We start from the raw sequence: 22,235 nt of genomic DNA, 5'->3' as shown, positions 1-22,235 counted from the left end.
TGCTGTGAAGGCATAAATCTTCAGATGGAAATGAGAAAGTCATAAAAAAACCATTGCTGGAAAATTATCTACAGCTATAAACATGTATGTCCACAAATGTCAATTAATAGGCAGAACTGATCATCAGCTTGGTAGGTGAACTGTGTCTGACCAAATCACTCACATAACCTTTGCATTACATTTTCAGACCAAATTCACATATTACTTTCCTGACAGTGAGTTTAAGAGTGAAACTATATATCTGAAAACCCATTAAATATTGCTTGTGTACTGTGTGCTGATGAAATGCATTGCCCTTCCACCACATACACGAGTTATGATCATCATTTTAATACTGTAAGGGAAAAAGAGCCAAAAATACAGGCAGAGATAGGTACAGAGCAGACAGTAGACAGATGAGACATCAAATTATGCTGCTCAAAGAAGAGATTACAGATTAGCCTCTCTCTTTACACTACTGGCAAAAGTCACTGGAAAGATTTCAAAAACAGAGGTTCAAAAGAGGTTTAAAAACTGAAAATCTGGTACTGAGACATTTTACAACAAAATTTATTTCTACCTCTTCTTTTGCCTTGGATACTTGTGGTTCGTTTTTGGACCTACTTTAACTCTTAGAGCACATGTATTTTCATCCTCAGTGCCCTGTACAGAAATACAAGGTGAGGAAGGAAAGCATATGTAGGTCAACTTTCTTTAGTCCCCTAGTATCTATCCACAGGGAAAACACGCACGAAAAGCACTGAGAAATGACATGGAGAGAGCAGATCCCTGAAGCATGAAGGAGTCTCTTATTTCTTTATTATATTTCTGCATAGACATTCCTTACAGCAGAATAAGGTATTAACCATACTGTTTACTTGAGTTCTTCTTGCTTATGCACATTCCTAAATCCCTGTGAAAGGCTCTGAAAATAACACACTACTTAGTTCTCAATCTGCTGCTGCCAAATAACAGGACATAAAATTGGAACAAGAACCTCTTCCTCCTACCTTCTCTCTCTCCAAAAATAAATACATGAAAAATTAATGCATGGTATCTTAAAATGTCTGGGAATTAAATTTCTTTAGAACATGTATCATTTCCTTCTCACAAAGTTTGCTGTTTCTAGCCAGTCATCGGTTACACAGGTATGAAAACAAAAATCTAAAATGGACTATCTTGACCAGCACCTTCTTCTAAACAGATTGCAGGAACAGCTTCACCTTATTAGCCCCAGTAGGGATTTAATCCCTACTGTCTGTCTTCAGGCAGAGCCATGCTGTAGTTGAGTGCCTCTAAGTTTAGGCATCTAGCTCCTTCCTTTGAATGGAATCGTCTTGACTGGGAATTATAATGGCCTTCCTGAGTTCAACCTTGACAAAAATATCTCCTTTCAAGGTGCCTCTTTACCTTCAGGTGGGACCTGATGCCTCAAATATCTAAAAGACAAAGTTTCAAAACTCTGAATGGGTTGAGTGAAGCCCTGTGCAAGAAATTAAGAGCGCTACTGGCCAAGCTTTCTTAGGAACTGAACTAGTAGGTGACCACTTTTGGATGGATTCTTTCCTGTACCATGACAGCTTCAACAAAAAGGGTGACAGTGTTCTGGTTAGGTTGTGGTTGGACGTGATGGTCTTTAAGGTCTTTTCCAACCTGAGCTATTCTGTGATTCTATGACTATCTTCTCCTCACTAATGATATCTGCTGAGGCATATACACTCCTTGGACAGAAATAGAGGATCAAAGCTGTCAAAGGTGAGAAAAGATTCAGCAACATCACTGACAGCTGCTCCAGACACTGAACTCTTAATTACATAAAGGAGGAGAGTTTAAAGGGAAGTAAATGCTAATTCTTTGTCAGAGTGGATGTCTTCTAAGAAGAAACAGCCTGTCCGAGGTTATTCTCCTCATATCATCTATATGAAATAACTCCTACTTTGTGGATGCCAGTTTAGTGTGTGCATGAACAGATCAACTGCTTCATAAAGCAACTGGGATGTGCAGACACCAGGAAACATGCAACTGGGAAAGAGAGAGTAAATTCAGACATGCCTTCCAAGTTAGCTGACATCTGATTAATTATTCTTCATCGCTGTTTGTGAATGAAGTGTCTAGATTCTGCTAAATTCCCAACTGAGGTATCTTCTAAGATATGGCTTTCTGGTTCTTGGATCAGGTAGGCATTGTCATGATGACCAGAGCAATGGGAAATACCTCCAATATTCTGGACAGTGCTTTGAAACTCTGCAGCCTGGTGTCTGGAAAGTCTGCTATTGACTTGATGTGCTGACCACCAATGCTAACATTCACCAACTGAGCAGAGGCTGCAGACAAACCATCAAGCAGATCATAAAATGTCTAACATGAACTAGGATGGTCAGGACAATGCTGACTCCAAAGCTGAACTAGGCTTTTTTTGTTTTTTCTAAAACATCACAGTGCTCTGAAACATTGGTCCTTGGCACTGTCAATGTTGTGAAGTACAGAATCTCAACACTTAAGCTTGAATTTGAAAGCTTTTAAGCTCAAATCTGTAGTTTTTAACAATGCTGTTCACCTGTGTTTTGTTTGGACATTCAGTTCTTCAGTGAATTTAAACGCTGAGTATCTACTATGGATTTATCCTCAGAAATCTCTTACTTTATCCACTTCCTTGGATGTCAAAGATAATAATGAGATGGGAAATAGCTTTCAGCCAGGAAGCATCTCACCACCCTGTAGATTCATGACAACAGTCTCTAAAGGCCCACTCACACAAGTAGCAATGCTTACACTAATACAGTTGTTGGTGATTCTCCTTAGGCTTAAGCAACAGGAGTTTGGAGTGAAACTTGCAAACAGATTGCAACTATTTCCCAAGAAACACAGCAATATTAAACAACGGAACACCTCCAGAATTAGACAACTACTTATCCAGGGAATAAGCATAGCACTATAGAAAAGCCCCTAGTCCCACTGGACCAAAGACAAAAAAAATGATTCAGGTACATAACCACGGGCCTCTAGGGTCTAGAATGTTTGACATATCTGTACAGGAATGGAAACTATTGCATAGGACTTCGAGGTGGAGAGCTAGTTAAATATACTGGGGCATCTCAGATAGCACCAGGCATTTTCATGGAACAACCATCACTGACATGTGATAAGTGAGTTTTGTCTGTGCTTTCTCCTTTAAGTATTAAAAATGGACTATTAAAAATTTGGAGATTTTCAGTTTCACCAGAAAAAAAAAAAGAAAGAAAGGAAGAAAAGAAAAAAATAAAAAAGAAAGAAGAAAGAAAAGGAATAAAAGGAAAAAGAGGAAAAAAACAAAAAGGCTTCAACTATTGAGGGGTAAAGTTGAGTTGAGTTATAAATACTGCACTGTTTGAGGATTACAAGAGGGCAGAACAAGAACACTGGTGAGAAGTTGTCTGTGTGCCAGTACTGATTTTATCACCTTGTTATTCTGTGAGAGAATATAATTTTGGAAAACCTGCTTCTAAATACTATTCTGCATTATTCTACTTGTGCTTTTCTGCACAGGACACTTCCAGATTTATGATATGATTTCATCAGAGGTTTTTGTTGTTGTTATCAACAACAAAAGTATAATTTTATATAACGTTTAGACAAATTAGGAAGAGAGTCTTTATTTTTAAAAAACACTGTAATGGCCATCTGGGATGGAAATCTCCATCCTCTTAGTCCTCTTCAGTAAACAGAACCAAAGCTTGTATTTGAATCTTCCTGGTTATAAAAGCTGACATAGCCTTCTCTTAACATAAACTATCATTAAAAGAAAACATTACTGGATATTTTATTTGACTTAAAAATCTGTACAGAAAGATTTGGAGGCCATCTCTCTGGTAAATACAGAAGCATACAATAGGGATATATGACTTGATGTACAGCCAATTGAAGCTGGTAGGATCATTCTTTTAATCAAAGAGTTCACGAGACCATCATATAATGTAAGTGGATTAAAATTTCCAAAGACATTTTGGCTGCCTTTTAGAAATAGTTTCAATAAATGAAATGCATGTTATTTCTGCTTTATCTTTAAATCCCAAGCATATACTGTGTAAAAGCACTAGGTAGTGTTAACCTGACTATTAGGCAGAGTATTTATAACTACTTACTGATTATTCCTCCCCACCTAGGCTTCATTTTTAATCTTTTCTTTCACCTTATTTTGTTGTGCTTTTCAAAAGTTCTGCTTGATGCTTCTTCAGCGTGCATTTCATCATGTGGTGCCTTTTTCAATATCTGAAATTTGAAGTCTAAGTACTGAGTAGGGAAAAAAAAATTGAAGGAAATCCTATATTGACAGGATGATGCCCACATTTCTCTAGCTTTTTGTTCTTTTTTCCTAAAGCTATTGACCAGATTTGCAGAGTGGAACAGTGTAACATAGAAGTTGGGATGACCAAACAAATATTTCACTCATCTGAAAGTCCCAAATATGGTTAGCCATAGAAATTTCTAGATACCATTTGTAAAATTGTCTATCAATTTGTTTCCTGCAAACACTGCTGTATTGAAAAAATAACTATAGGGAGGGCAGCTAGAGAAGGTTTTTTCTTCTCGTTGACAGAAGCATGTTAATATCAAGTACCTGTAAAGTCAAGGGAGCAAAATTCAACTCCGTAACAAGATATACCATTCAAGTGACAAGGATAAATAAACATTTTAGCTTCTTCACAGAGGGGACTGTGGGTCCACAAGTACTGTTGACTGAAGAATGGCAGAAGTTATTTCTAAAAGGTCTTCTTCACTCTGACTTCTATGAAAAGTATGGGGGTCAGGCCTGGTGGCCAAGCAAACTGCAGTAGATTCATTCCCGCCAAGCATAGGAACAGCCTGTATTGTTCACATTATTTTCAGAGCAATTGCTGACATCCATTAGCATTTCAGTTGTAACTAGGATTTCAACTACAGACTGTTACATCAGCGTTATTTTCCAGATTCATCATTACTCAGAGGGCAATGAGGCACTGGCACAGGCTGCCCAGAGGAGCTGTGGTGCCCCATCCCTGGAGGCATTCAAGGCCAGGTTATAGATGGGGCCCTGGACAACCTGAGCTGCTGGGTGGCAACCAGCCCATAGCAGAGTGTTGGAGCTGGGTGGGCTGTAATGTCCCTTCCAACCTAAACCATTCTATGATCTTCAGATCAAGGAAGAAATTTTTCCTCCCAGTGGGTGCTCAAAGGTATGGGAAGTTGCCTTCTGGTGAAAAGTCAGACACCAGCAATGGCTTGATGCGAAGCTCTGCAACAGAGCTATGAGGTGCCCAGAAATTCTTTTTTCTAAGTGCCTGGCTGATAAACCTCATCAACAAGAAGCATATTCAGCACCAGGTTTCTGTTCTAGAAAGAGCTCCTCCCTTTGTCAGATTAGCAGAAAACTTATTTTGCCTTGTTTTTTCCCTTCCCCTCTTCCTTTCACTGCTGCCCTAGAGCACAGTTTCACAAAAATTGGACGTTTTTCACCTTATCAGTCCCTTTACGGACGCTATGGGCATTTGTGGTACAGTGGTGTTCTGTGCCTGCAGCACACAAGTGCTCAGTCTCTCAATAACTGAAATGTTTCAGTCTAACTGAGGTCCCTGTGTGCACTGCGTTCAAGATATGGATGAAACTTAACAACTTATGATACACAAGAGGTCAAACCAGATGATCTAATAGTCCCTTCTGGCTTAAGATCTATGAAATATAAATGTAATGTAATAGAAAATTGTATAGTATTTTTGATATATGGCAAAATTATTATGATATATGGCCTAACCTTTGAAGCCAATCAGTATACTCCATTAACATACACCTTATTTAATTTTTACTGTTGCTTTTCAAAAGGATTATCCTTTGCATTTATACTCTGAGGTTATTGCTGAGTGAGGAACAGAGAACTGGGATCACAGTTAAGATTTCTGTGTGGTAACAGAATATGCACACTCCATAAGAATAATGTGTTTGTTTATGACATTGATGGTACAAGATTTATTATGTTCTTGACTATTTATTTCTCTGCTTTTATGCCTTTAGATTTTGTAAATGATGTGACAGGTATTTTCAGGGTCATCACTTAAAGGCTGTAACTGTTAGTTTAAGTAAAAGCCCTGATTCTCTGCAGAAACCTGCACAGTTTGGAGATCACACTGAATGTTGTTGGGCAGGGAGAAAACAAGTGGGATATTTTCATCTCTTTGTGTTTAATCATCTTTTGCACTGTGGAGATACAACAGTTCCATGCTGATACTGAATGCTTCTGTGGCTGAAGAATCCATTGAACTGAGAACAACTATAATGAAATCAAATTAAAAATATATATGTACTGGAGAAAAATCATTTTCTTTGACCTTTTTTCTATGTCTTTCTTTAATCCCCTTATACAGGCTTATTAATAAAAGAACAGCAATCTGACTACTGAGCTCCACCGTTAATATTCTCAATTACAGGTAAAACAGCAAAAAAAGACTGAGATAATTCTATAAAAATGCCAGGAACTTCACTGAAAATGGGTGGAAAGATGCTCAAATGCAAATAAACAGCAGATATATTGCAAAACAGTGTGTAAACACTATTCTTCATATGCTTTTTGAAACCAAATTTTTAAGCAAAAGCCATCAGGAGTTCACTTGGATCCCAGAATAAACATGGCATTCCCTCCTCTTCTTCCTCTTCCCTTCCTTTGTACTGACAGTGAGGTGTATTACATCTCAAAATATTAAACTTGTGACAAAATTCCTTTTGCTTGTTCTCTATGCCTAAAATTAGGTAATAACTGATCTACTGCAGTTACTCACCATGAAAAGTCAAAGACTTTTGTCTTTATAAGTCTTTGTGTATTGCAACACAAGCATACAGTACAAGTCTAGTATGAGCATACATGCATTCCTTAATTTTAAAAACAATCTACTGAATCAAGACCTTAACAAATGTTCTTTTAATATCAATCACAAATCCACTGGAATATTTTGCATTACTTCTAACAGAACTGTGTCTGATTTCAAAACAGTTTTTTCACCTACAAAAAACATACGCTTCTCTTCTAAGTAAAGCTTTCAGAACCAACCCAGTAAACCCTTAACTGAGCCTCCATTTACCCAAAATACAAGCATCTCACAGGCTAGTTATTTCTTAAATTTCAAACAGAAGTAAGTTTTGTAGCTTACTGTTACTTTGGTACTTCAGTCCTTACAAATCCATTTCATGCTTCAGGTGCCAGCTGATATGTCAAATGAATTTTTCAGCTCAGTATCACATTTAAAAAGAAGCTTTTCATCTTGATAATTTTAACTGTTATTTTCAAGTCAAAATATTTGCATCCAATTATAATTGTATTATGATTAAAAGAAACTTGATTCTGCTTTAAGAGCATATCAATCAACGTACCTTTAGTTCTCCAATAGAAGACAGAAGTCCTGCCCCATAAGCACGTAGCTGTCCTTCTTGCTTGCAAACACCAAATTCAATCGTAAAAAAATAGCACTGTAAAATATACAGATATACAGATATAAACAGGGTGGATTTAAAAAAAAAAAAAAATCATTTCAGCCATGACAATTGGCGCCATATTCACTTAATTGCCCCACTTTTTCAGAATTTCTTTAATATAAATTCAGATAAAGTAATTTAAATGTCATTTTCTGCAGTAACAGAGTTTTGCATAAAAATATGATTGTTTTTTTTCTGGGCACTCAAGACAGTTCACAGGAATGGCCAGTTAGGAACAGACAGGTAAGAGCAACCAGGTTGGATGGGGCCCTGGGCAGCCTGGTCTACTATTAGGTATGGAGCTTGGTGGGCCTGCCTGCAGCACGGGGGTTGGAGCTTCATGATCTCTGAGGTCCCTTCCAACCCAAGCCATTCTATGATTCCATGATCCTATGATGATTTAGCTATCAAAGGCAGAGACAAATTTGCAGAGACTTCTGACACTTTCTGAAATAAGAGAACCGCTTTAAAAGAAAATCCTCCAAGGTACTTGGTCTGCCTGTCTAAGAACCTCTGAAAATCTCCAAGATCTAGTTCAGAGCACTCAAGTTTGGCATGTATCTAAGTGCTGTCCTGTGTTAGAATGAACTTCTTGAGACTATGTCATACTTCTCACTAAATTTTACTGCATTATAAACAAAGAACTAATATGCCTCTTGGCATCTTAAATGACAGAAAGAAAATTACAGTCAGTACAGCAAATTTAGTTGGCTCATCCATTACAATTGTTCTCTAGGTCTACTTTCAACCTATGTCACCAGAAGGCAGCTGACATATCTGAACTGATGAGAATTGTGAAAGACATTGGTTAAATCAACATTAACAGTAATGCATCTAACTTTGCTGTATTCACCTAACAAAGTGAAACATTAGGTAGACTGTAAAAAGTACAGATAGTTCAGTATCCAATAAAATCAGAAGACAACAATCACACCTGGTCCTATGATACTGAGCTTTCGTTTGGTGTTGTTATAATGCAGCAAGATTGTATTTGATGCCAGATCAAACAGATGAGATTGTTAGTAACTATTCCTACATATAAGGGTTTTAGGAAATTGTAAAACAATTTCTACAAAAATTCTGCATGCATATATATATACATACATACCATTTGTGTGCACATGTGAAAATATCTATTGCATTATCTGACAATTTCAGTATCTGTGCATAGGAATACAGCTCCACTGAAACCAACAGCTTTACACAGTTTTGCATGAAATATGAATTTACTCTGAAGTTTCAATTAACTATGTAACAGGCGAAGCTTATATTTATTTTTAGGATAAGCTTCAACTCAGCATTTGATACTAAATCTTAACATTTTCTGCATATCTTAAAGACAAATCCTAAGCAGATGATTTTTTTTTTGTCACTTCCTACTTTTCTCACAAACCCCCCTCTTCTAGACTGTCTCCATCCTAAATGCAAAAGAGCAGTAATTAGCAGCTCTTTTAAATTCAATAAATGTTTAGAAATGGTGATATGATTCATTTCTCTGCGTCTTATAAAAGTTCCTGTAGAGCCAGCATAGCACTGCGGAGAAAAACATGATAAAAAAGAATAAAAACATGAGCCCTGTGTCTGGTCTAAACCTGCAAAGTCATCTATGAAGAAGGAAAGGTTGTAGTGACTTAAGATGCCTTAGGTTAGGTTCCAGTACAGCAGTCAAAGCACAGATATTCACAAGAGGAGGTGAAAGCACAACACTGTCAAACAAGAAACCACAGTTCCACTTCTGACTTTGCTATTGACTTGTATAAGCCAAGCTGGCATCTAATTGTTCATTAAGTACAATTAGCTGATGCCAAAACAAATGGTTTTCAAAAAAGACATCTCAGGAACAAACAACCAGATGCACAAAACAACATAGGCATCACTGAGTGAAACTGAGACACTGCCACAGTGAAGAATATTAACTGAGTTTTTGCCAGAAAAAACTTCTGGGGGGCTGCAGTCCTGGTTCTGTACATGGTGTCACTGACAGCAATGAACTGCTCAGCTTCATACTTAAATCCCACGAGCATCTTTGAATTAGCCCCCTCAGCTCTCCTAAAAGAACCAGTGTGGTGAACACAAACGTCGTGACAGATATACAGCAGGACTGGGCTGCTCATAAAGCACAGTGATCACAGTCATCTTCAGTCTGAAAGCAAACAACAGCTAAAAAGGGGGAGTCTGGTGTTTGTCTATTACAGATCTGTCAGAGTGGCTATAACTTTGTCCTCACTTGGGAGGACTGATGATAAAACACCTACCTTGTACTAACTTGTGGTATTAAGCTGTAATATTTAAAGAAAGTCCTTTAAATGAAAAGCTCATTTTTTAATAAGTTTGCCATACACAACAGCTACAATTACTGTATTTTAAGAGAGCTCTACTTAGCTAAGAAAATGAGATAGCACACCCAATGCTGCCATCTTCAGCTTATTGCTCAGTAATACACAATTCCCTCACCCTCCCACTCACACACACCCCTAAAGAAGGTTTGGTGCATTACAAGGCTCAGCAGGCTTTAGAAAGCCTTGCTCACAAGCCTAAAAACACAGAGGCATATTGAGGAGATTAAATATTAACTATATATGGGTACCTTTTATAGACCAGATGCACAAACACTTAGCACATGCCTCTCTTTGTGTGGTAAACTACAGTAACTGTAGTTACTATTATATCCGTATATAACATATAGAAGATAACTGCTACTGCAGTTGAAGTGACTTAATGAAGAAACGGCTGTTTAGATTAATAAAATTTTAAAAGCTTTCCCTGAAGGTAAATAGATGATAATTTAATCATCATTATGTGTAGGCTGGTGAACGTTAAGCACTAATTGGGGCACGCAGGCTTTCACATTCAGATTTAAATCTTTGGCCTCTCTCTGGCATAGTCAAAATATTGAAATTACAGATTTCTGCCCACCCTGCAGCCCCAGACACTTGGCTCCACTATAAGCAACAGCAACATCCTATCTTTTCCCATTACTTCCACTTCACCTTTGGACCTAATTATGGCTTTACTACATCTTACAGGTAGGCTCCTGGAGTTCTCTTGGGGCCAGAACCAAGACATCTCAATTGTCCTCGTGATCCCTTCAGACACCTCCTTCCTCTTCGTATCTTCTCCACCCAATCCTTCCAAAACTGCAAGTCCCCCAAAAGATCCCTGTGCCCACAACTCCCTGCCCTAAATTTTCATTCCTCTCATACCCCATCACCGTAAGATTCTTGCTCCTGTTTACCGCCTCACATTAGACAATGTAAAGAAATACATCAGATGGCCATTAAGATGCTTCCAAATTATGCTAAATGTGACAGATGATGTCAGCTTTTTTCCACTGTAGTTTCTTTCAAGTCTCACCTTCATTAGAAAAAGATTGTTCTCTTTTATAGGAGAACAAAAACTTTCTGCTTCCATTCATGAGTCTTACTGTATACATTTATAGCAGCAGTGAGTACAGTACTGCTCAGTGCTCCACAGCAGCTCTCTGCTAGCACAGAAACAGGTCTTCCTAAGCAGTGATATGACCTAGTTCACGCTGAGATCAACAGAAGCAATATTACTTGTGTCCACGGAAAGTGAATCAAATTGGAAAAAGGGATCAAGGAAGAAGGAAGTTTAACTTTTAAAGCAAGAAGACAGCAGCTTCCTGACAAAATCATCATCCCATGCAGCAAGCTTCAAGACGACACAAAGCAGAAGATAAGACGTCTTATAAATTCTGGAGTCCTAGAAAAGCTTTCACTAAAATACCTTTCTGTTAGTCAAATGAGCAAAACAAGATGAAGAATCAAGGTGCCAAATGAAGGAGCAAAAATGTCTTAAACCAAGACACATCAACATAATAATCTAGACTGCGCCAGAAACACAAAGTAGCGTGGGATATTATTTCAATTTTTTTCTCTTATTCAACTGGAATATATGAATGATTACTACAGTCATGTTCATGAAACAGTATCTACATGGGTTCAAAAATGAGTAAATAGTTTCATGGAAGAAAAAGTGCTTTTAAGTGCTATAATACAGTAGATATCTTCCTTCAGAATCCCTGAATCAGTGGTCACTGTCAACTAAAGCACTATACCAAAAAATATCACCACTGTATGGCTTTAGACCTACACTGTTCTCCAGACATCTACAGTTGATTGGAAAGATATAGAATAGATCAAGGCTTGGCAAACTCCAGACTTGTTCTCTGGGGTAAACACAGTGTCTATTCTTCACACACCAGCCTGCATTAAAAAACAGACTACCAAAAAGAAAAAAAGTTCAATGACAGCCATACAGTTAATTAAAAAAAAAAAAGTTATTCAATTGTATTTCAAAATTTTCACAGTCAGGAAAGAAGTCTTCTGGTTTTGAAGACTTTGAAAATCACTCCTCATATCATTTTGCATTTGAGAATTTCTCTCCTAGAACCTGTGCTAAGAGTTGTGTGAGGTGTTGGGTGCTGATGTCAAAGACTCAGTACCTCAAAATCTGCCTCTTCCAGAAAAACACCACTCAAGCCATTCAATTTCATATAGCCTTCTGACGGTATTGCTGAGAGACTGATATTTGCATTCACTGGGCAATTTTCAGTAAGAAGAATAATGAGATTTTGTCTGTTCCCTAAAACAGCTCTAAAAAGATGTTCTCAGAATGAGTCTTGAGAAGACTGACTGTCAAGAGCTGATTAACTTGTCACAAGGAACAAAAAGGAGGGACGGAGTAACTGCATGACTGCAACCACACTGCATGGACAGCAGTACTCACCACTTCAAGAACTCCTCATGGGATGAGGATACAGTCCCAAACAATGTACCAGTTGCAAAAGAGGCAATGCAATTACTATTGCATGTAAATACTTGCAAGATCAGTGCTAAATACCCTTGAGGAAACATATTTGCATTCTTTCAGTTGGGCTTATGAATTCAAAGGATACTTAAATGGACTACACTAAATTTCAATGTATGTAGTATGGTCAATAATTTGCAAGGATTCTTCCTTCTTCAGAATATCTTTCATATTTTAGCTTTAAAATTACACATCTAGAAATTAAATCTCTCATATAGTTGTAATTACCTTGTACGAAGAAAGTTATATACAACTAAAAGACTTTCAAAAATCCCTGTTAGAAATTAATTTTGAGAATTAATGAAATACAGTTGTTTTCTCCTCCCCACACCCTTCCCATAAAAGTTGCTCAAATAGCACATAAGTGGTAATTCAAAGAGTATGACTCTCATTTGTGCTTGCTTTCTTCATTCAGAGATGGTGCAAATAAATCTGTGAATAGTTGCTTATTTTTCAATCTCAAATATATCAATAGTCACCAAAAACACAGCTAGCATTTCACATTTGATTAAATTATTCAGAACTCACAATCTGTTGATTAGTATCAGGAATATCCCAGGACAAGAAACAGATATATGTAACACAGGTAACCCAGGCAACTAGCCAGTAGAGTCCAATGCTGGCATCCAAACAGCAAGCAGTACCAGCTATTTGACAGCTATTCATGTGAGAACATTATTGCATAAAAAAGCAGGGAGATTTTTGAACAACAAATAAATCTCATGATGAGCTTGTGAATAGATCAAAAGCAGAAAAGAAGACAAATTCAGTGGATAAGTCTTTCTTTATAGATGATTCACCCACCTCCAACGAAGGGAATGACCTTATTCACAGCCTACAGCATTTCTAAATAAGAAAATAGAGTTTAATTTTTCAGAGTTGCCTTCTTGAAGTTTTTTGTTTAGTCTGCCACTTTGAAATGTACTTAGGCTCACCAAAATGAGGTTTTCTTTGGAGATTTCCAAGTTTATATATTTTTAACAATACCCTCCTTTTTCCCCTCATCTGACTACTTTGCATTCAGACCTTTCAGTAAGGGCGAATGTTTGGAATAATCTTTTTCTAAACTGAAGTTTGAGTAGATGTGATGCTGCTCATTAGAGCACTCTGTATTAGAAGCACACCAGCCTTCGCATTTCTGTTGACAGCCATCGCATACAGCATCACTTCATGCAAATTCCTCTAACACAGTGGCTTGAAACGTTCAGAGAAAGCACGTGCTATAGGCAGCAATGAAGGTGTTTACCCTTTGTGAGTACTTTGAAACAACATGTTTCTTTTTACAGAAATTTCTGGAGAAAAATCTCATAATGGTAACCAAAATAAAATAATCATCCCAAGTTTCTTAAAAAGCAGAAACTGTCGCTCAACGAAGACAACACTACAATGGCATCAGTAAGGAGGGAACTATGTAAGGTACAACACTGGAGAGCTCATCTAAGACAAGAAAATGTATGACTGCAAATGCAATCCATCTTCTACAATAAAATCTGCAGGATTTTCCTACTAATACCCTTGTGTCTCTTGAGAGAATGTGTCCTGCTGTCCATTCTCACATGGAGGGGTCCTTCTTCCTGCTCTGAAAGGTGGGCAGAGGGTGAAACACTTCTGGAATCTTTCTGCTGCTGCTACTCCAGAAGTTAGCTCCCACAGAACTGGAGCCATTGGATATCTCATTCCATGCATGAATTGCTCTGAAAAAATCTGCACTTAGGCATGCTCTGCACTTCGATTTTTGTCCACTTCTCTCACATTATCTCAGTTGAAAACCTTATAGTGGACACAGAGATGGGAGAAAAGTCATTCTCACAAAAGCACACTTACTTCAACTTGCTCAATACTGTCAGAAGAATTCCTATTTTATTTCAGTGTATTAACCAATAGTGCTGGAGCTTAATATGCAGCTAAGGAGATGAAACCACTGAAACTATGAACTGTTGCTGAGATCATTGGTTAAACATAAAGCATTGAAGCCCTAATGCTTTACCCTTCCCATTCCCCATTTCCTTTCATTTAACTCTTATCTTGAAGAACTTCTAAAACCTGGAGTTTTAAGGTTTGTTAATCTCATATGGAGTTATTAAGAACAAATGATGTGCAATAATGAACCATTTCCTTTCCAATTTATTTTACAATGTGTAACATGAATTCATGTTCAGTGCTCCCTACACTAACTGAAGTGTGTATTTTCTCATTTCTTTTCAAGCTCTAGCTCCAAATTTCAGCTTCCTAGCCCTTTCACACAGTTAGCTCAAGAGGCACGGTCAGGTCATTTGAATTGTTTGCTGGGACTCCAGAGATAAGGTCCTCTGAATGTCAAATTACAAAGAAAAGGGTGGAAAAAAAAGCTTAGGTAAACATATGTCACAGCTGTCCACCCAGATCTTCAAACTGTGCTGTTTCATGTGACCCAACCTAATCCTCCATGATCTCTCAGGATTCACAGTCTGCAAACAGAGCCTGTCGTTACATTCTGACGTTCCTGTTCTCCAGACCTACTCTTTCAAATGAAGACTTTGCATTAACAAAACCTACTAAAGTAAGAATATCACTTGCACGTGCAATACAGCAAGAGCTGGCAGAAGGGAAGTGCTTCCTCAGCATTCTGGCTTATACTGCACCTTGTACTGTACCACTCCTTTAGCAAAAGAGCCAGGAACTCAAAAAGTGACAAGTTGGCATGACCCAAGTAAAAGCACTATTTGAACAAATACACATACAAGAGGTCACTAAGTTGTCTTTCATCTACTAATATCATCATTTCATGAAGAGTTACCAACCCTAGGACTGTTGCCACAATTCTGAGCTACATTGCTTAGAAAAACATCCAGAGGAGAGACGAGAACACCTTCAGACACACTTCCTCATCTGACAGTCAGAGCAAATATCTCCATAAAAGCCTAGCCCAGCCCCTAAGACCTGTTTTTCACAACTACCTTGTGAACCTTAGCACTGGTCCGGCACTGTTCCAGTCTCTCCAACAATAAAATATTACACTCCCTACCTGCTGAGAAGCAGACTCAGCAAAAAAGGCCTAGAGTTGTGATGCTGCTTAAAGAAAGCCTCGCCAGACATTTTAACTGAGGAGGGGTGTGAGGTCAGCAGCTAAAGTCCTGAAGCATCTACTAACGAAGAGAAATCACATCTCCAGAGGGATCTCAGAATTTGTGCAAGCTCTGAAATTGTAAGTGCAGAAAGGCACAGAAGAGGCAGTGACAATTGGCAATGCTCTTAACCATATTTTCATTTCAAGGAAAAAATGCACTATTTCTTGGCAGTCGTATCCCCTTAAATGTTTGTTTTTAAGGAGAAAAAAAAAAAAAGGTCTTCATTCCAAAAATAACAGCGCCCACACTAATTTTCTATGCTTAAAATAAATATTTAAACTCTTGCATCTATTTCTGAAAACCGATTTAATAACCAGATAGCTAAGACTTGTTTTCAAACATCACAGTTTCTAACAGCAACACTGCATTTAAACTCAATGTTCTTTTCATCACATAAATGCAAGGGGACTCCCAAAAGCTTTTTTGGCTCTTAATGCATTTGCTTAACCTGCCTTGCAATAAGGAAAAAAAAAAAAAAAAAAAAAAAGATACTAGGCATCAGCACAAAAGTGATGCAAGTTCTGTTCATGTCAAGCTGACAGACAGATCAAAGAAGAGAAATAACTCAGGGAATTTTAAGTATCTATTAATTTTGCCACTAAAAATATATCCAAACTGAAGATGGCTTTCACAACCTCAAACAAAATCTTTGTCAAGTACAGCTGAGCATCTCCTTGTCTCTCAGTGATTTTTTGGCAGCGAGGGCATGTAGAAAGAATTTGTCATAACTACAGATTAGTCAAGTGAGTCAACACCAGGTTACCTGCCAGAAGTCTGTAAACACACAGCAAATTATATGAATATGTATTCAGTAAAGTGGAAAAATGGTATATTAAGCAAGCATTTGTGAGCATAGATCGCAGCTTTTCCCTGTACAAACAAAAAAGTCCACGCAATTTACAGTGGCTCTGGTCTAGAAGAGACTTAACAGATGCAAAACTCATTCTAGAAATGATCAGAATGGCCGGGATCTCACCGATAGGCAAGATTTCTGCTCTCACGTAGGTCCCAAATTCACTACAGATATATTACATGGATCTGCTAATAAGTTAATATGTTTCTTGAGAGTGGAAAAAGTAATTCTATAAAGCTTTTTTACATTCTAGAAATGGAAAGTGTGCTGTTAAACTATAAATTTCCTATATGAAAACTGATAGAATTTATATATTTGTAACAATTATGGCCTAATTATTCAAGGGAAGGAAGAAAAGCCTTTAGATAAAGAGTAGTATGTTTTATGGGGGGAAAAAGAAGATAATCTTGGAGCACCCACTCTTTTCCATATTTCTTTAAAAAGCTCTGCGATCAAACTGTTTTATCCAGCACTGTTAGCAGATATCATATTCTATAAATGCCATAATCTGCAGAAAGTTCTCTATAATGCACAAAAAATACAGAGCTTACGGATGTAAACTGAAGCAAAGTTATCTTGTCAAAAACTAATCTTTGTCAACAGAAAAGGAAAATTTGAAGACACGGTTGAACCTAAGAAACAGACATATTGGAGCAGGGGGTGTTCAGACTGTGCCTGCAAGCACTGTCACACTGCTGCTCTGCTCACTATGCCTATGACACTGTCAGCCACAGCTGGAATCAAACCAACCAAAATGACCAAATTTATCAGATACCAGGCCCTTCTCTGCAGGCTTTTTTTTTTTTTTTTTTTTTTTTTTTTTTTTTTTTTTGCATCAACAATACTCTGAGATTTGGAGTATTTGCTTTAATTTTCAAAAATCAGCAACAAATAATAATAATAAAAAAATCCCTTTACACAATAGCATCCCAAGGCCCTCTGGCCCCCCAGCCCTAAAAAGCAGCTAAGGGAAATTGTGGCATGCAGTACTACATGCATTTGATTTTGACACAGAAATGCATGACTGCAAAATCAAAGGCTCTCTGGAATAGAATCTTTCCCTGCAGAAAACAATAGTCCTAAATAACAGTTTTTGCCAAGTAAAATACTATCACAGTTTAACACCAACAAATCCTGACTTTGTTCACACGAATGTACCCATGCTGAATTTTAGGAGCATGTACACATGGAAGTGAAGGTAGCCCACAGACCTAAATGTTTGAAAGTAATGGCAAATGTACCCTTAGCTTTCTGTGGTGTCAGGACTGGCCCTATAAATATATAATTCAGCTATACTTACAGAAACATTATGGCAGATCTCCCAAAAATATCTCAATGAAAGATTTATGAAACCATATTCTATGCAGCACTCTGATGGCATTTGATAGAAAGATGACGACAGACATAAGAACCACTTCAAAAGCTGTAGCACTAAGTAATTGAGCCCTAGGCAGACTTAGCTCTTTATGGATACCAGACGTATTTTATCTTACTTTCATACTTTTATCTGAGCATACAAAGAAAATACTCAGGAAAATGCTGGATGAGAGAACTAGACCTAATACATGTAGTATGCTCAGTCCTTGAGCCTGTATTTAAAACAATTCAGATTAGCACAGTTGTGAATATTAAAGCGGGATCTTTTCAGCTCTGCATGAGCAAAAATTTTTAGACTTTCCATAAGATGATGATATTTGGGTTATACATAGTAGATAATAAGCATAATTTTCCTCCTGGAAACAAAATCATTTACTGAAATATTCCAGACAAGCAGAAGATGAGTATGGTTTGAGGACACTGCTCCTTACACGTAATCAGTCTGATTTCTGCCTGAAAGCAGAACCTGCTGGCTTTCTTCTCCAGGTGTTCCCACCAACCCACAAGAGGAGGGCTGGGTGTGCAGGGCTGCAGCGATGGCTGCACTCTGCAGTGCAGCAGGGCGCTACAATGCTTGAGCTAAGGAAACCTGGAGCTGCCTCATCACAACAGTGTTAAATATCACAGCCAGATAATCAGGTAGCTGCCCTCACAGGACTGTTCCCAGTACAACTCAGCAGGGCATTCCCCACGTGCAGACACCTAGATGTTTTTTCCGTGCACTCTCCAGCTGCTTGAACTCCACGGAAATTGAGGGACTAACACCCCTGCCTGTGCACTTGCAGCAGACATTCCCTCAGCCATACGTGACACCTAGACACAGGCAAAATGAGTTGCCACGAGCTGGGCTCCTTCACTTCTCCACAAACCTGTGTGCCAGCTGGAGGATCTCTAGAGCAGACGACTCACATGCCAACCACTGCTACAAAACCTTACTGTTTTAAGTATGGAAACAAATGCAATAGAAAAAGCAAGAAGCATTACAAAATTTACTTCGTTAATTTGCTTTGACAGCTATATACACCTCTGGGAATACTTCCTGATGTATTATGGGAAGAAGTGTGGTATACAAATAAAGCCTTACTAACATGAAACCTTCACAGCTCTGAACAGTACAGAAATACATTTTTACAAACGAGTTTCCCATGTTTATGTGCTATAAGCAAAGAAAAATCAGCGTAGCAATCTCAGTATGAATGACATCTACACAGACTCCAGGTTTATCTCTTTCCTTCAAAATACAGGTGAAAGCACAGGGAGAGCCCAAAAGAGCAGCAACATACTCTGAACCTTTCCTTTAATGTTTGTTGTTTCTTGCCCATTTTCTTTAAATATTTATTCCCATAAGTTATGTGCTTTGTTAGTAGTTATTACCCAAAACACTTGTGCAACTGTTGCTCACTGGAAGGAACAATTTGTCCCGGTTACATATGGTCTATAAAAGACACTTTATACCCTTTTGTTAATATATTTCCAACTCGAGGTCAAGAGAAAAATATGCAAAAAACCTTATCAAAATTCATAGATTGCTTCCACCTATTCCTCAACCTATTTCAAGTGGATGCAACCACTGAGATGGTAAATGTTTGCTATTTGTGTGCATTCCTAAATTCTACAAATTCTGCCTGAGCTGTTTAGTCGAGGATCACTTTCATTACTGTTGTAGCAGAGCACACATTCTCTGTGAGCTGCTGAACTACCAGCAAAGATTACTATTGCAGAATCTGCATTTTCTTAATGAAAATGAAGTTGCTTCTGAAAATAAACAAATGTAATTAGCAAGCCACTGCTGTGTGAAATTTGCACCATTCTCTTGTTAACCTATATGTCAAAACATATTACTTGTGTGCATGTAAATTTGTATTTGCAGTTCAGTAACCTCACAGATCATGATCTAACCACTTTGGAAACATAATCTTACAAGAAATAAAAACAAATCCAGTGTCTTGCTGTAGTTTGTTATTTTATTAGAGGCTTTCTCTTCAGCACTTTTAAGTGCTTAGGGCTCGATGTTCATAAACTGCATTCTGTCTACAAGGAGTCATATTATTTCCACAACAATTTTTAATTGCTTCCCGGCTCCCAGTTAAGTCAAATTGGTCCTCTCTTCCATCTAGCTTCCTCATTACAGGGTTGGGCCCAAGTACACAAACATACTAACTTATTATTAAACAACATCATTTTCAGTTACTTGTGGGTGAAAAATTTGGTCTGGTAGGGCAACCTGAGACCCTCACACAAAGAGCTCACCGACCCAAGCAACTGCTAGAATGCATCCTGTATCACCTCCTAACAGCAGATGAACTCTCCTGGCTGTTCTTAATTTCAAGTGGCTCCATATGAAGCATAAAATGTTTCATTTCCAGATGTAACTCATCCTGTGATTACCTACTTTGCCTAGAAACTAGATAAAAATAGGAACTTTGTGTATTAAGTGTTTTGCGAGCCAATATTTTATATCACCCTTCACAAATTAAAAACAAACAAACAAAAGAAAGTCCAGCTTACTGCCTTTGCAGCTCTGGCTGGCAATATGATTTTACCACCACCTAAATTACTTCTCCCACTCCCTCACAGAATGTGTAACACCAGAATCACCTTTTTGTATCTTCTGCTGATCAGAAACTGCAGGAACTCACACACTTGAACAGTGATGCTGGTTGATAAAGATAGATCTATTGAATCCTGCTCCCCTCCTGCATGTGGATACAGCTCATTTGTCCCCTCCTCAAGCTGTAGGCCATGCCAGCTATACAGCATCAGGTCCACTTTTCCTGACATACAGGAAGTCTCTGAAATATACAGACTCCCACTTTTGCAGGGAGCACATTCAAAACTAGCTCAACTCTGCAGTGCTACTCTTAACTAAAAGTCACATTAGAGTTGGAACTGCTCATTTACCCTGTTCCCCAGTCTGACAGTATAGATATCCTCTCTCTTTTTCTTTTCCAGTTCCAGCTGGAAAGTGAAAAAGGTTCAGGGAAGAAATGCATGCACATTACAGAGCATCTTCCTAATGATGAGTAACTACATAAACTAGTGCTTTTCAATCCAAAAAAGGAGACAAAGAATGATGCAATTCTGTGAAGTCATGGGGGCACAGAGGAGTTTAGCTATGACTGATTATTCTCTCTTCAAATAAAGAACCACATGAGAACAACAACAGCAACAACAACAAAAAAAAAGCATCAGGATAGAAACAACCAAATGAGACAGTTCATCACACAGTGAAGAGGTGAGACACAGAGCCCTCTGCAAAAGGTACAATGGGTACTAAAAATTTACATGTCTTCAGGCACTGAAGGCTGTCAATGAACAGATATCTGCTCCAGATAATTAAATACATTACATCCACATTTGGCTTAAGAGTCTCTTGAGTTTCTGAGTGGTCAAAAACCAGGAAACTTTTGGAAAGAATCAGGCATGCTCATCTTGCTCTTACCCTCTTCCAGAGCAGCTGTTCAGAGTTGCCCTTGGGGTCAGCGTACCAGCCACGTGGGCTAATCAGTACAGCAGTTCTTACAGATCCAAAACTGGCAACAGGCTGTCCAAACCCAGAACAGGGACTTCCACAAACACAATTCCCTCAGAAGACATCAAGTGTCTGCTCCCATTTCATCAACAGAACTCTTCACATTCTCCCTGTAGTAACTTCTCTGAAGCGCTGGCTTATTTTTATGTAGTACAGTCTTTTGTTTTTGAGATACAAAGCTAGTTAGGCATTGCTGCTGAGATTTTGTTCTCGTGCCATGAATCTCCTGTGTGATGACAATGAAAATGCACTGCAAGGGAACAGTGCAGTATTCTAAAATATTAAATATTGATCCTTGAAATCTACAGTTTTTTCTCTCCTTTAATATGGTTCAGTGATATATGTACTGTACTATCTTTTTCGCTCACCTTTGTGCTCACCTATACAGCTAACATGCTGGAGGACAGACTTGACATCAGCACTGCAACTATTTTATCAAGAATTGTTGAAACAGGTCCTTAAAATCTGGGGACCATTATCTGTTATTAATACCTTCAGAATATTATACAGATAAAAACCAGAGATTAGAGCACGCTTTAGAGCTGCAGTCTGTGTGCTAGGCAGCACCTCACCTATCAAAGAAGAGCAATCCAATTCTCCTGATTCAAACAGATTTGTATGGCTTTGCAACTGAGAAGACCACAACATTCCACCATCCTTGTTCTCTGGTTCTTGTATCACTTCAGATTTTGTTTCCAGGCAATTTCCAACATATACATATGGGTATCTTTGCCTGGCGAAACTCAGGAGCAGATACAGCCATAGGCACATGCTTTTAATCCCAAATGATGAACAGTATGGATGTCAGTATTTCCAGTCTCATGCTGTCTGGCAGGACAATGTCTGGCTCCTTCATATATACTTTATATACAGTCCTACCTTTTACACTGGGAACTGGTTCATCTTCTCTAAGTAACATGCACCCCAGTCAAGAGTCGTTTTATGACTCTCTTAAGTCTGTCAAAATTTATTCAAGCAGCTTTTACATCACATTCCCTCTCAGTAATTCATGCTGCAGCTCTTTTATTAATAAACTACAGGCTCAGACAGAAGCATCTCCTTTACAAGAAACTCCATTATG

General features: G+C 38.2%; 1 protein-coding gene across 3 annotated transcripts in view; it reads right to left on the bottom strand.

The window, feature by feature from the left end:
• TPH2 (tryptophan hydroxylase 2) overlaps window positions 1–22,235 on the bottom strand; it is a 54,025-nt gene that overhangs the window by 2,600 nt on the left and 29,190 nt on the right. For 2 of the 3 annotated variants that reach the window (XM_031589703.2, XM_090138810.1), the window contains exon 9: window positions 7,354–7,449. In XM_031589703.2, coding sequence (XP_031445563.2) covers window positions 7,354–7,449 — 96 coding nt within the window. Of the gene's footprint in view, window positions 1–5,996; window positions 6,260–7,353; window positions 7,450–22,235 lie in introns of those variants that run through there. The other variant, XM_090138818.1, reaches the window with a different exon arrangement.

Source organism: Phasianus colchicus, chromosome 1 (genome assembly GCF_987193195.1).
Source record: "Phasianus colchicus chromosome 1, bPhaCol1.hap1.1, whole genome shotgun sequence".
NCBI lineage: Eukaryota > Metazoa > Chordata > Aves > Galliformes > Phasianidae > Phasianus > Phasianus colchicus.
This window is presented reverse-complemented; position numbering and strand designations above follow the sequence as displayed.